The sequence below is a fragment of the Epinephelus fuscoguttatus genome, linkage group LG7 (genome assembly GCF_011397635.1).
Source record: "Epinephelus fuscoguttatus linkage group LG7, E.fuscoguttatus.final_Chr_v1".
Taxonomy (NCBI): Eukaryota; Metazoa; Chordata; class Actinopteri; order Perciformes; family Serranidae; genus Epinephelus; species Epinephelus fuscoguttatus.
In genome coordinates, this window is record NC_064758.1 from 28,085,250 (window position 1) to 28,100,899 (window position 15,650).

The 15,650-nt window shown below is 43.0% G+C and overlaps 1 protein-coding gene across 1 annotated transcript; it reads right to left on the reverse strand.

Moving 5' to 3' along the window:
- Positions 1-10,719: 10,719 nt before the first annotated feature.
- aar2 (AAR2 splicing factor) lies at positions 10,720-14,154 on the reverse strand. Its single transcript, XM_049582016.1, has 3 exons — positions 13,073-14,154; positions 12,748-12,977; positions 10,720-12,284 (listed from the first exon to the last, which is right to left on the reverse strand). Exons 1-3 carry the CDS (start codon positions 13,836-13,838, stop codon positions 12,117-12,119), a joined length of 1,164 nt encoding a protein of 387 aa, XP_049437973.1. The 5' UTR covers positions 13,839-14,154; the 3' UTR covers positions 10,720-12,116.
- Positions 14,155-15,650: the final 1,496 nt, after the last annotated feature.

A 15,650-nucleotide genomic window follows, 5' to 3' on the forward strand; every position in this document is an offset into this window, starting at 1 on the left:
CACTTCCTCCTGCTGTAATACTTACTACAGCCACTCAAGGTCACGCCCAGTGTTGGGTAAGGGTTACTTTAAAAGTAATCAAAGTACGTTACTGCGTTACTTTTTAAAAAAGTAACCAGTTACTTTAGTACGTTGCTCCCTGAGTAAAGTAACTCAGTTACTTTAAAAGTACTTCCAACGTTACTCCCTGAGAAAAGTAACTCAAGCACTTTTAAAGTACTTTTGAGTATTCTACATTTCCTATTGGCCAGTGGAACACAGGGCGCTAAGCCTACATTTTTTTGTCTCCAAAATTAAAGTTATGGACCACTTGCCCTTCACTGAGATCCAATTCTCCCATCACAGCCATCACTTTGACCAGTAGAAACACAGAACGATCTGTTGCCGTAGACAACTGTATGACAACACCACCCCAGCGTTTTTAATGTTTCCTCTAGGGATGTTACCACACAGAGTAAAAGGGGGAAATGATGGTGTGAAACAGCAGAGGCACTTTGTCAACCCGCTGAGTTAACGTTACTGTCATTAGCATCAAGCTAGCAAACAATGGTACATCCTCACGGTCGGACATAAAGTAAATAATATTAACAAATAGTGGCGGGGCTTTTACTCACCACAACTGCAGAGGCTCCCAGCTTCATTTGAAACAAAGTACATTATAGACGGTCCGTTATTTATTAATCCCCCTGTGTGTTTATATATTTACTTTTTATCCGCTCCACTGTCTTTGTAAAGTTAACATATCGCACCGTCATTTCAAACTCAACACTTGTTTCAAATTAAAAGCCCCTTATAACCTCGGCTGAGAGAATCCCTCCATTTTCTAAATAGGCTTTTATTCTGAAACATTTGTCAGAACTTCCTGTGGAAGAAACAGTAGCTTGACAGTTTACATATGGCGCTTCAAATGTAGCTCATGCCATCTGCTGACGCTTTTAGGTGACTACAACAACATGTCGGCTGGCACATGAACAGACACACAGTGACTCAAATAATAGTAAAAGTAATAAAAACAGGACAAGAATAACCCGATGACATCACACACGCCGTGAAAGACGACCGGGGATAATATGGTGAGTACCAGCGTGTAGCGTGTACCAGGCATAATGCAAGTCCTGAGTCTGAAATATGTCTGTCAGCGAGTCCTACTCCACCTATTTAGACTCCACCATAGACAACGGCAGCATTTCTCCGACCACGTAGCGAGCCACAAGCTCCGTGGCTTCTTTCAGACTGATAGGTTTAACGTTATCCCCGTTATTAGAACCAAACAACAGCCATTGCTGTTTCGGAGCTGAAGGACCAGCGTTCTAAAAGTAACGGAAGTAACTGATGTCTTGTTTGAAAATGTACTTAAGTATTTGATTACTCAAACAGCAAACTAACGCAGTAAGTTACTCGTTACTGCAAAAACTAATCAAAGTACTCTAACGCGTTACTTTGTAATGTGTTATACCCAACTCTGGTCACGCCGTACCGTAAACATAAGTATAGGTTGTAATAAGCTACTTGCACAGTTGACCTATGTGGTCTTTTTTGGTGAACCTTGTGGAACAGTAGCACAAATAAAAACAAGTCATAAAAGAAGTGAACCAACTTATTATTGTTTGTTACACAGCAATATCTACTAAAAGTTTGCTAACGTGGGCCACCAGAAGCTGCAGGTCATTCCAGACCAAGTAAGGCTGTAGCTGCAAAACCCCTGAGTGTGCTGAATTGAGCAAGAGTGTATTATATTACTTATGAATTCTTTTCATTTTATGTTGGAATAATGTCATATTTTTTATTTTGAAATTTACATTTGTTATTTTGACTGTAATAAAAACATGACCATAACAGTCATTTAAGGATGCTGGTGTAAAACTAGTATCAGTGAAGCCCAGGTTGGATGTCTGTGTGCACCCCACAGATTGGGAAGTGACAGCCACCACCAATCTTCTGCGTGAAAACACCCTTTCCTTTCCCCTGTCTGACCATTAAATGCAACCAGATCGCCACACGTGTTTCCGTCTCAGCGCGGGTCTTTGTTTGTCTACCCATGAATCCAGGCGGCCCTCGTGTTGGGGGTGCAGGAAGAGATGCAGACTGGAAGCTGTGAGAGTAGAATATCATTAGCAGTAAAGTAGATCTTCACTCTGCATCCCTGTATGTAAAACTCAACACATGGCCAGAGCCGTCTTTACTGTACAGCCAGCTGCATGTGACTGAGCGAGCTCTCAGATCAAGTGTTTACTTTGGACTGGACGTCTTCCCCTAAGAAACTACAAGAACAAGACACCCGAACTCTGAACAGAGAGGTGGATACCTCTGTCAGGTTCTGACACCCCACCTGGCAAAACAGAGGAAATGGTTTTAGTGTGTTTTGTGAGCACATACATACAAAAATCATACAACACACACACATTTGTTAAGGAAATATAATATCTACCGTGCTGACATGAATGGCAGTTCTACAGTGAGGCACAATTGAATTACTAATGTAACACTAATGGTTTTTTTCTGTGCAAATACAATATGTTAGCAAAAGGATTGACTAATATACTGTCCAAAAATATTTTGATATTGAGAGCAAAATCATGTCCTGATGTTTCTGTATTCTATCCAGCCTAAAATGTTTACACTGTGAGCTCCAAAATCACCGGCATGTCCACAGCATCAGTCCTCCAGCTCCTCTCAGGACACTCCAGTAGTTAGTGTGCAGGCGTTCTGTGGGCAGTCAGGGCCTGACTTTCATTAGCCAGCTGTGGTTCAGTGGTAATGCGGATATGGAGAGGGAGCAGAGAGCAGAAACATGGAGCCAGTCCAGACCAGGACCCGAGCCAGCGTCTGTTTACTGGCCAGACACCGTGGGTCAGAGAGGTAAACATTACCGGCAGTGCCAGTTAAAGCCGCATAATAGAAAGAGGGTGACATGGGGAGAGGAGAGAAAGAGTGATTTGTGGAAACCTGTGAGTGATGCTCCTTCTGGGTTTGCTGCAGAGAGAGAGGGAGCTGTTCGCCAAAGTGTTTATGGTGGAATAATGTTCTGTTGCAGCTTTTAGTGACATCATGGCAGATGAGCAGCTTCTGCAAGTTGTTAGTGATTTCGGTTGAGTGACTTAAGACTCTTAATTATCCTTAAGCTGACATACCACAGTTATACCACACCTAACATGTTGCTGGAGTGTTGCTGCAGCCAGAAGACTTTTTTTTCAAATCTAAATGATTTAATACTTTCACTTGTCTCTCAGTTTTGCTTGTAATAATGTGCTCCATGACCCCAGATTTCTTCGAACCTCTCCCATGTCAGCTTGAAGGCCCAACCTACTCATCAGAGACCCGTTGAATTCACAACTTCAGCTTATCTGTGTTTAGCGATTAGGCCACATATCTCAGATCCAGGGTCATTATCTCTTCTTCACAGTTCCATTAACATCTTGGAATAAACTCAAACCACCTCAGTCATATGTGCACAGTCATAGCCAAATTTCTATACTTACTGGCCAAATGTCCCATTCCTGGTAATATCTAATGTCTTCCCATGCATGTGTTTGCCAAGTCTTTGGCATCGGTTCAAACCTTGCGCTGTGTGTATCACATGGCTGTGTTTATTGCCTGTGGTTTAACATCGACAGAAAAATGGCCTCCTGTGAGCCAAACACGTGGCCACCTGGCTCCAGTAAGCCTGACCACAACGCGGATGCAGATGCATACGCGCTCACACACATTGACAGAAGCCTGTCCAATTAGACGGACTTAATTGCAGTGGTGACAGCAGCAGGACAGGACAGGAGACAGCTAGGGCTCAGATTAGGGACGATCAACTGAGATGAGTCTGGGATTCTGGCCAGCAGCACTGAGGGAGAGTTAGAGCTGGAAAGCAGGAGGGAAAGACTTTAAAGAAAATTGTAATTATGAGTTATTTACTTAATACCCCTAATAAACATACCCTGATGAGAAGTGATGTTTCTTTGGGGTCTGCTAATGATTATGAGCTGAGATTTCAGAGAGGAAAGAAAGAGAAGGGGCAGCAAGAGTAGAAAGTACTGATAACAGATCAGATCCAACTCTCCCCACTCTGCTACTCTGGATGATTGTCCCATAACTCAACTTGAGGCTGGACAGTGCAAAGCAGAGGGATGGGGGGGGGGGGGAGTGGAATACGGTAGGAAAGAGTGGGATGGTAAAAAAGTACACAGAGGAGACAGGAAGAGGAAGATTTACTGTTATATTAAAGAGATGCGGGAATAAAACACAGGGCGTGGGGATTTTTCTGCAGATTTTTAAAAGCTCCCTGTGTCACAAAACAAATCCCGCGACTTTCAGAATGATGCATGAGGGAGAACTACACACCTGCTCTGCCCTCTGAGAGAGGATGGGGGGAGTTGTGAAGAAGTGAAGTAAAAAACAGGAAAAAGAAAGAACAAGGTGACAATGAAAAGCTCAATCAAAACTGGAATATCTTCAAATGGATGTTCAGGTTATTTAATATTTCAATATAGTGGCTATCTGTCACACTCCATCAAATAATCTTACCTCAAGGTCCACTTACTAGCTTTTTCCAGAGCTTTTAACCACATCTCACAGTCTTTATTGGTACATGGAGTTTGAGTAATGTTGGTCACTTTGGACAAAACTCAGTGAGGTTGGATAACATTTTTGTGTTACAAGCCAGACACACCAAACCAACATCAAAGAACTAGTGGTCATGAAGGCCGACTGTTCACTCACATCACCAGTGTCTCAGCCAAAAGCTGCACCTGAACTCACCATGAAGACTAAACCCAATGGCCAACTAGTATGTATGTTCTGGGCCTGCGTGAGGGAAAATAACTCTTCATAGCAGCAGGTGGCAATAAACTGTATTTGTCATTTAAAAATGGAAGCTGAAAGACAAACAGGACGGCTTAAAGACACTTCAACATTAACAATAATGTTGAACAAATAAATGATATTTACTGTGTGCAAGCAAGCAATAACAAACTGTTGAAAAAATGTTTCTGCTAGAGAGCTCAATGGCTAAAAAAAATTGTACCTGACGTAACAAGTTTGTTCCGATCTCACCCCCTCTTGATTTTAGTCATTTGTTTACTTTCCTCACTTCTGTTTCTCCTCTCGTGCACTGAGCTGTAATGCCAATCAGAAGAAGTTCATTCACTGACGAGCTCCACCATCTTTGACACAGATTCATCATGCAAAATTGGCCAGAAAAAGGCGACAAGGGCTGCCAAGGGCTGTCCAGTGCCGACTAGTGCCAACAGTGTGGGACACAAAGCAAAAAACTAGGACGACAGATGCTCGCTGACGGCCTGAAGCTGACCACTGGCCAACCGTCGGACTGGTGTGTCAGGGTCCTTAGATGGAGATGGAGCTCAGTATCAAACTACAAACTCCATTTTGTGATCAAGACAGAGCAATGGGTTGAAAGCTCTAAAAAAAGCCAGAAAGTGGACCTTGAGTCAAACTACTACCACTTTCAAAGTCAAGAATGAACTTTCATGCTCAGTTCTACACTGCTTCAAACAGAAAAACAGATTTCAGCATGATTTAAAGAGAAATGTGTCGATGTCTTTTACTCACTAAGCTCTTAAAAAGAATAATTTTCTTGACCGCTTTTTATTATCTGTTTCCTTCTTGGACAAATGAGTAGCTTTGCTCATCCAAAAAGGAAGTTCTTTTTCATTTTTCCACAAGAAAAAAACAATAATAACCAGCACAAGCCAAAACAGTAAGCAGCGATTCTACCACAGCGGGTCGCAAGACACATTCAAAAGAAGAGGAAAGCTGAAAAGGAATATTTATGCAAGATCTTTGCTCTCTGCTTTTTACCCTCTAAGAACTGAATCATTTGTATGAGCTGCATTAGTTATATTCACTTTGAGGTAAAGACGATTAAGAATCTGACATTGTATATTATACCTGATTGTTTGGAGGCTGGAGAGGAGGCAGGTAGAGGGAGAATTTCAGTTTTTATATTTTAACATTAAGGGCAAAATATCAAAGCTGCGTGTGTGTGTGTGTGTGTGTGCTTGTGCTTGAGAAAAGTCTGAATAATACATCAGAAATCTCTGAATTATTCAGAGGGTGGAGGGTGTTGGTGTGGGCAGTAGAGGGTGAAGAGAAACAAGAAAATTGATAGAAGGCAGAAAAAGGACAGGAGAAAACAGGAATGACTTTAATACCCAGTAGAAAACAGTGAGTGATGAATGTTTTCATCCTCCTCAGAGCGCCATCTGAAAGGCCCGGTCTGCTCAGGGTTTCCCTCCTGCCCTTCCTCTCCACCCTGTAACCATTCAACGGGTTCTCCCCTGGGTGTGGGGCTACCAGGAGGGGTCTGCTTTCACCTCAAAACCCTCACACACACAGAAAGAAAGAAAAATAAGGGTAGGAAGAGAAAGCGGGCAACAGTGAGAGGTTGTGTGTGTGTGTGTGTGTGTGTGTATTTGGGGTGCAGCAGTATTCAAATCCTTTCTGCTGTGACAAGGTCTGCCAGAGTTCATGCTCTGAGTGCCACAGCCAAAGACAACACACACAAACACACACACACACACACACTAAAAATGGAAGTCAGAGATCAGTCATCTGATGGGCAGGTGGGGGAGAGTGAAAGATATCTGATGGACTGAGGACGGGGGAATAAAGACCAGGAAAAGCTCTTTACTGTGGTTTGTTTAAACCGTGTTTGATTCAAAATGACTCGTCCAATGTTTAGTTAAGCTCTCAAGGATGATATACGGCACAGGCGCAGACACTTTTATGAGCTCTGTGACATCAGCGAGACATGACAGCGGAGGTTATCGCTGCCTGTGTTGTGCTGCTGCATCTGCGCTAATCACAGCATGTGCTTGTTTCACCTCCACAACTTTGGTTAGTTAGCTGGGGACATTTATGGGCCAGCTGTCGTGCCCTCGTGCTGTACATGATCACAAAGGCAGACACACACACACACACACAGATGCACATGCCTGCTGACCAGACCTCAAAAGGTCTACCGCCTCGTTTTTAGCTCCTGCCTTTAATCACTTCAGCAGATCACTATAACAGAACATATTGTTCACACACTCGCTCTCTCTTCCCTGGTGTGTATGAAATTTCCAGGAGGGATTTTTAACCTTGTCCATCCCCGCTTTTAGTACCCCCCCCACCCACCCTCCACCGACCCCCCATCCACTCCCCATCCACCCCCCTTCGTCCATATGTCTGGGCACCAGAGCTCAAAATGTACACGCACCCCACACTGCACACTCATATACACGTCCTGGGAAAATGTACACGTGCCTGCCTCGCATTTGGGTCATGCGAGTCAGACATGTGAAGCCCCGCTGGTACTGCGGCGGAGAGGGGGAACACAGAGGAGTCGCAGCCTGGTCATCAACACTTGTGAGGCAGACAGTGAAAGACAAGTGCATGACAAACAGGTGAGAGGAAGCAGCAGCTGATGAGTGTGGACGGAGAACAGAATCCACATGGCAGACTCTTCATGCCTTCATGTTTAGTGTATGAGAGCAAGTCAAACAAGTTAAATTGAAGACATTCATTGTCAGTGACGAGCTTGTCCTGTGGGGGGAGCATGTGGGCTCTGTGTGGGGGGGCCAAAGCTGGCCGACAGGTTTAAGCCCAGAGCCCTCCTGCTTTGGGGTGACAGCACTAACCACTGCATCACCCTGCCACCCCCTTTTTTAGCCACCTTAAACAAAACTTTAACTTTAACTTTCGATGGAAACACACACCAAAAGTGACTGAATACTCTTTCCAACATGTCGGTGAAGATTCTCAGTCATCCAGGTCGTGGTAATCTTAAGTGCTATATCGGAGGCAACTGCACTTGCTTGAGTTTCTTGAAGACGTTTCGGCTCTCACCCAAGAGGCTTCTTCAGTTCTAACGGACTGGTGTGGAGTCGCAGGCTTTAAACCCTGTGTGGGTGTGAACCCCTACAGAGTCGTTGAGGTTACATGTGAGTCTTGGACCCAACCGGCCATCTTGTGTGCCGTTAGATGGATCCAGGTGTGAATGGGAGGGAAGGAGGGATGCCAAGACTGCATTGTAGGTAGGTGATACGTGGTGTCGGTGGCCTCCTCCTCTGTTTAACGAAGGATGATTGAGCAGAGTAATGTAGTGTGTGCAGTGCAGCCAGAAATGCAGATTTGTACACTGGTGAAACCACACAACCACTCCACATGCGCAGGAGACTCAGCTATCCATTTACATCTAAAGGAGAACGGACAATCTTTCAAGGACAGCAATGGCCATTGAAGAAAGATGGTTTGAAAGAGGCATGAAAGAAGCCATCTACATCAAACTGGAAGGACCATCGTCCCTGTGTTACCTGAACATTATTGTTTCCTTTTCACACCTGTAAAGTGAGGGTTTGACATGTTTACTCCACCACAACCGAACCACACCGCCAAATGCCTGTAATTATACTTGGCCGATGCAGTCTCTACGAATCAGCAAAAAGAGGTCAGAGAGTAAAAACTCTTTCCACTTCTGTACCAAAATCTTTCCCCATATGTAATCTAAGGACACGGGCAATTACCAGAGAGCCCACTTTTTGACAAGCTATCCATTATGATTATGCATTTTGCCATAAGAGAGAAACAGACCTCCTTTTGATGGATGAAAGACAGACAGCAGGCGGAGAAATGGTAACAAGGAATCTGTACGGAGAGAAGGAGACGACCTGAACTGAAAACTTGTACGAAAAAGTAGTAGTAGCAATGCAACATTCATCTCCCTATCTGCTTATCCTAGTACAGGGTTGCCAGTGTGCTGGAGCCTATCCCAGCTGACATTGGGCGATAGGCGAGGTACACCCTGGACAGGTCACTAGACTATCACAGGGCACTCACATTCACACCTACGGCCAATTTGGAGTCACAGATTAACCTGCATGTCTTTGGACTGTGGGAGGAAGCCGGAGAAAACCCACACTGACACAGCGAGAACACGCTGGCCTGTGGATTCAAACCTGGAACCTTCCTGCTTTGAGACGACAGTGCTAACCACTGTACCACCGTCACACCCCAATGAAAACAGCAGTGACATGGCACTGAATCCGGGGTGCTGATAATCCCGCCCATCTCTTAGTATATTCTAAATCTCCACTGTAGCGGACAAGAAAAACAATCTAATTTACCCATTTATTGCAGATGTTCTGACGATCAGAAACCACAACGCCAATTAATAATTAAGTAATGCCGTACACACATGATCGAACATCTGATTTGTTGAATTATTAATATTAAAACCAGAGTCAATGCTCGGTCAAGAAGTCTCAAACACACACACACACACACACACACACACACACACCAACATCCATCCTCCTTGCTGCCGTGAGGGGGGGAGGAGGAGAGCGGGTGAGTGACTGGGAAAGAAACAGAGGGGCCTGTGTTTACACTGGCAGGGTGAGCGGCATGTGAAGGCCCATGGAAATGACCAGCTCACATCTAATGGAGAGAAAGCTCCCCCGTGACTGACAGGGCCTGCTTGCCTTTGAGGTTCTCCACAATCGACTCTGCCCGTTTCCCAGCGTGCTTCTCTCCCCAGGGCGGCCACACCAAACGAAACAAATAGGGGAGATTAAAAGGAAAATGGTTGCCATACCAGGAGCTCTGCAGGAGGGCGTTCACCAAGGGCGAAGGGGTACGTGCGGCTCAGAGAAGCCGGACACTTAATGAGTTGTCCGCTGACTTGCTGTACACTGTAATTCCAGCACTAATGGAAGGGCTGGAACACCAAGGACGTCCCAACAGTGTCATTTCTGAAAACTGTCTTCACTGACAATGTACAGTACTTAATCCCTGCAGAGGAAAATGAATCTACAGATAATTGACGTACGTTTCCATCCATGTTATGCTGTGATATGTTTCCACCATGTGTTCCAAGCCATTCTCTCTATCTAATTGCATTCGAAGGGAAAATAACAACCAGCACAGGGCCCCAGTGGTCCCAGAACGGACCACAAATACAGAACTGATCTTCTTTTAAGTTGTGCGTAAATTTTCAAAAGGGGTAGTTTTCATCGTAAAGCCTAGCATTACCATCCATTTCACAATACCATTTGTCTTCTGGGAAGAGAATGGATTTCTTGAGTTGGCATTTGGAGCTCCATCAACAGGCCCAGACTCTATTGATTCACATAATTACATTAGACGGCTTTAGTCCTTTTCACAGCAGCTTTTATGGTTATTGATGAGTTCATGGAGCCGAGACATGTCAAAGCAGAGTCCAGCTGGAGAGCAGAAAAGGCTCAGGAAGGACGGAGGGGAAATTAACGAGTGAATGGATTGATGGACCAACAGGGTAACACAAGGCCTGTCCCCATCCGTCACTGCCAAAGACGGAACACTCACACATTCACTCACACACACACACACACACAGCTAATAAATTGCATTTAATTATGTCATCCAGTTGTCATCTGTGCACTTCAGACTTATTCATCCACCTGTTATTTCTCACAAATCATCTTTGCGGAGATCAGAAAAAGCTTAAAGACGATTTCCACCCTGACAGTCATGCTGTGCAGAGAACTCTCTGCCAAGTCCAACCAGAACTTTGTTCTTTCCAGCAACAAAAACAACAGCTTTTCATTCTGTGCAAATGAACACTTGTACATTTATGATGAAGATCCTCAGGAAGAGACATGAAGTTGTGACACTTCTCAAAAAGATCATGATCGCCATCTAGTGGAGAATAGAGCATAATGACACTGACACAAAGCACCACATCAGGGCTATTTTCTATCAAAAGTGTTTTTATTCGAGGGAATTTTATTACAATAAATCATATAAAACTTGGTTTAAGAAAAGTTCTACCGAAAATACTCATGTGATCTTTGTGTTTGATTAGAAACCATGGCTTCGTAATTTTCTAAACTGTGGCAACAAAAATGATTTATCAATAAAGCATTTTTTTTTATTTTTAATATAAGAGTTCTAGAACCACTATGGTAATGAAATTAGGGCTGTGCTACATGCCATTTTTTTCATAAGCGAAGCTTCTATTGAGGTTTTCAAAGGAAGATGCATCACCCAAAAATCCAAAGTCATGAATTCAAATAAAGTAATTAATTGGATTAAATGAGTGAGTGTTCACTAATTAATATTGTCAGAGCAGCTCCTGCTGGATCACCCTATTCATACAGGCGCACTCCTCCCTTTTTGTGCCGGAAGGAGAAGAACAAACAGTTTTTTGACCACAATGAAAATGTTTTAAAAGGCTAAATTCCAACAAGTATGGATTAAAGCAGAATATTTTTGTTAGATAAGAACATGTTGGTAATTTTTGAAATTATTTCTTTTTTTCCAATAAATTTTTGATTTTGGAATTTACAACACTCTGGAGCTATTGGAAGTGTTTGGATCACGAGTCGGAAAACAATCCTACACAAACAGTGTGATGCAGGGAAATAAAAAAGCTAGGGGCAGCATTCAAATGTTGATTTACAATTCCAGTGTCCATTTTTTCAATGAAGCTTTGAAGATTTGAAATATTCAGTATAGCCCTTCATGCATTATTATACTTTTGTTTTCTTCAAGCAAAATCCTGCATGCCTAGAATTCTTCTAGAGGTTTGGTGAAATTTAGGTTATACTCTGAGTGTCTTCATCCATCCAAAACATGTAAGTTCTCCAGCATTGATGAAGACAACAGCTTTGTGTATGACATTGTCTAGATAATGCTTAGCACAGCCATTATTAAACTCTAACTAAAGTGAGATTAATAAATTCTAGGTGGTAGATTTTGGCAATAAATGTGTTGCAACTGGGGTTCATGAACTGTCAAGACAACTCTGAACTGAGCAAAAATCACCACCAGAGGGCAGCACTGACATTTAGTATACTGCTTCCTGCCATAGCTGAACACTTAGGATGACATGTTTGATTTCTCCACAAGAGAGTACAAATTGTGTACATATATGAGATGATGTTTTATAGCCCACATGTAACACCATCAACACACACTGTTAGAGCACTACTGGTGTTACTGAACTGAGAGTGTGTGGTCATTTGGAGGACTTTGTCGCTCTGAGAACCTTTAGTGTTAAACACCAAGCTTCACTGGTCTCCTTCGCTGTCAGATCACCCAGTTTCCCACTTACGGTTCCACTGTATACACTCCATCATCAAATCTCAGTCCACTGTCACACCTTCAGGCAGCTCCACCACCACCGGGGCGCAGTCGTCCAAGTCTGCATCAAAGTCCCAGCGAAACTTCTTGGTCAGGTGGGCTTTGAACTTCTCCGCTCTCTTACGCAGCGTGCCATCTACACCAGGTCCACTGGCAAACTGGAAAAAGTCCTGTGAGGAAATAAGTCAAACAATGTAATGATCTGTGATTGTGAATGTGAACATCCTTAATAACAACACTAAGTTAGGTGTTGCTTTGACATCCTTTATTTCAACACCAACTGAATTGTTTTTAAATTTTTCACCTCCTAGGAACTCCTGACAGGTTGAGACAGCTCTCATATTATTTCCTAGGTTAAAAAAAGATAATGCCAAAGAGTTGGATTAAGTGTGTGCCAATGTGAGAAATCTAGGACAGGCAGGACCGCCTTGCTACTCCTGAGACACCTGATAAACAAGAGCCATGATCTTTAAAATACCAGGGTTTGACTTGAGAATATTTAAAGATTACTGTACCACTTAAGTTGTGTTTTATAGACCACAGGAAGCTCAGAACAAATGTTGCGTCTCTGCATCCAGATAATGCCCCTACTGACATCCTTGTCATTTGTGTGTACTTCACACCAGCGTGTACCTGCAGTGTGGAGGTGAGGAAGTTGTCCTGAGACACGATGTCAACAAAGAAGTCAGGCGGGATTTCTCCAAGCTGGTGGTAAAGCACGCCGATGAGCCCCAGATAGAGCTCTTTGCGCTTTCGCATCGCCTCCTCTGATCGACACAGCAGAGCGAGGAGCCTCTTCCAGTGCTCAAAGCCCTCGTAAACATTTCCAATCAGGAAACACACAAAGGCAAACTGCATCTCACCTGAGAGGGGAGGGACAAAATGTGGTTAGGGTTTTATAAAAAAATGTAATTATGTGCTATTTTGATGAGCTAATATTAGTATGTCTGACACGTACCGAGCAGGTTGAGAGGCTGCAGCTCGTAGTTCTTCTCCAGCACAGTCTCCAGGGCATAGCTCAGGTCCAGGCTGCACTGGGTGATCTCTGCTGGTGTAGCCCCAGCGGGGTAGGTCTTCTTGGGGATGTCAGAGAAGCGCAGCTCTGTTCCCTCCCTCTGCTTCATCCTGGGGAGCCTGTCGAGCCCCTCTTTCATGCTCTGGCAGGCTGTGTCATTCCTCGGCTGCTCCGCCCTGTCTTTGGTGTGTCTGAGCTGAAGCTCGGGGATGACGTCGCTGAAGGCACACACTCGACCTGAAAGAGGCTGCAAGTTATTGGCCACCTCCTCGTTCAGACGGTCAGTGAGGGACACCCACTTCCTCATCACCTCATACGGATAAGGCCCCAGGTGAGGATCCAGGTCTCGTAAGGTGGCCCTGATCCGACTCACCTCCTCTTCATTCTGGGAGGCTGAGAAGTCCAGATCCTCTTTTTGGGGATCCCAGTTGGCCAGCAGGATGTCTCTGGGTTTGAGAGTGAGGAAGAGGCCTGTCTTTGGGCCAATTTCTCCTCCACAGCTTGGAGAGTTCACAGAGCAGTAGTGGAGAAAGTGCAGGCCTGGGGGGATCATCTTCACACCCTTGAAGCGGGGACCAACCTGCCAGCTCTTGCAGTCAATCCCCAGCTCTGTGCCCCGAGGAACACCCAGCAGCACCAGGGTAGCACCCTCCTCAAACAGCCTCAGAGCAACATCTGGGTCCATGTCCACACTGTTGCTGGCGGCCATGTCTGCTCTGTCAAAGGCTACTTGACTTAACGTTACTGACTGAAACAAGCCAGGCAACACAATGTGTGACGTTATTATGTCCGACAGTTAACACCGAGTGATGCTGTGTTTTTAAAATGTCTGAATGAACGCAGTTTATCTGTCTCTAAAAAACAACGTGAACGAGAACATATTACGGAAATAAAACATTTAAATGACGTTTTAAACATACATTTGTGTATATTTATTAATATTACTAACGTCTATTGTCCGTTACAATACCTTGCTGATGTTTCATATCGTTAGAAAATCGTTTGGTCGACGTCGTGCAACATGTCTGGTGTTCCGGGCGGAAACAGGGCTGTTTTACAAGTGTTCCGCATCTGTAGTGAACGGACTTTACCCGGAAGTCTACTTTAGGCACAAAGTTGTTGTTGTTTACTATGAGTGCAACTTTTATTTCACTCCAAAATATATGATTAACTTGATTATAGCATTAGATAAATATAATTTATTTATTTTTATCTCAGAACAAGGACTCCTTAAAAATAACCGCCAATAAAAAAGGCGAAGTGTGACCAAAAAAAAAATAAAAAAAAAAATAAATTAAAATTAAAATTATTTATGTATTATTTTACTTTTTACTTTAATGTTTTTGTAATCTCCTGTTGCCTGCCTGGTTGTAGTTTGTTACAATAATAAATACACTTACTGTAAAAGTAGTAATAGTAACAATAATAATAATAATAAATTAAAAATATAAAAATAAATTAAATTAAAAACTACGTGTACTTCAATAATAATAATAATAATAATAATAATAATAATGACAATAATAATAATAATAATAATACCAAGACTTCATATGAGTAGAAATCAGACATTTAAAAAAGTTTGTTTTATTATACTGCATATATCAAAAATACATAAATGACAGACATTTCATGGTTATGGTGACATGCAGCTTACAAAGACAAAAATGCTTGTTACAACAAGAGAGACTTTGAAAAATGTGCATATTCTGAAAGTATTGGAATGCATTGTGGATATTTTATTTTTAGCTTATCTGTGGTTACTATAAAACTATTTAATGGAACAAGGAGCAATGCCGACATGCAAAGTCTGGTATAGTTTTGACACACAAAACACTGAGAACTTGACAACAGTAAACAGTCATCACATTGCATTCAAAATAAAAACAACAGCTATCTAAATACAGTCAGTACAGTCATCCTCTGTTTGATGCGGTGAACTTTATGGAAATTCACCTGAAAGTAGCACAGTCTCACAGGAACCACAGAGACAAAGCATTTCCTACTTTGAGAGCATGGAGACACTCTGAAGTTTCTGCCAACAATTGATCAGTGCCTTGATAACTTTGATTAACCTCATCCTTTTTCTCTTCTTTCCTCGTATTTTCTGGGCAGCTGAACAAGAAGCTGTCTTCCCCTGAAAGCATACAACCAGAAGAAGAATTGTTTAGCAGCAAAATGCTTTAATAGTTCACTTCAAGGTCACATCTTTAAGGATGTTTATGCATTCTTGTTTAGATCAGATAAGATCACCGATCATCCATTTCCCCAGCCCAATCTTTGTTTGTTTCTTATTTTCTGTATGGGGTAAGGAGTGTGATATCTTTTTCTGTGAAGAGCCGTTTTGTTTCGCTCTTCAGTGTGTCCTTATTCATTGTGGGGAAAATAGAAAAACAATATATATTTGTCCAATAGAAATGGAAGAATACATCTCTCTACAGTCTCCTCACCAGATAATCAGGGCTGCAGTTGTGAATGATGAGCCGCTCCATGCTCTCCAGTGGCTTTTCCAGGTCAGACT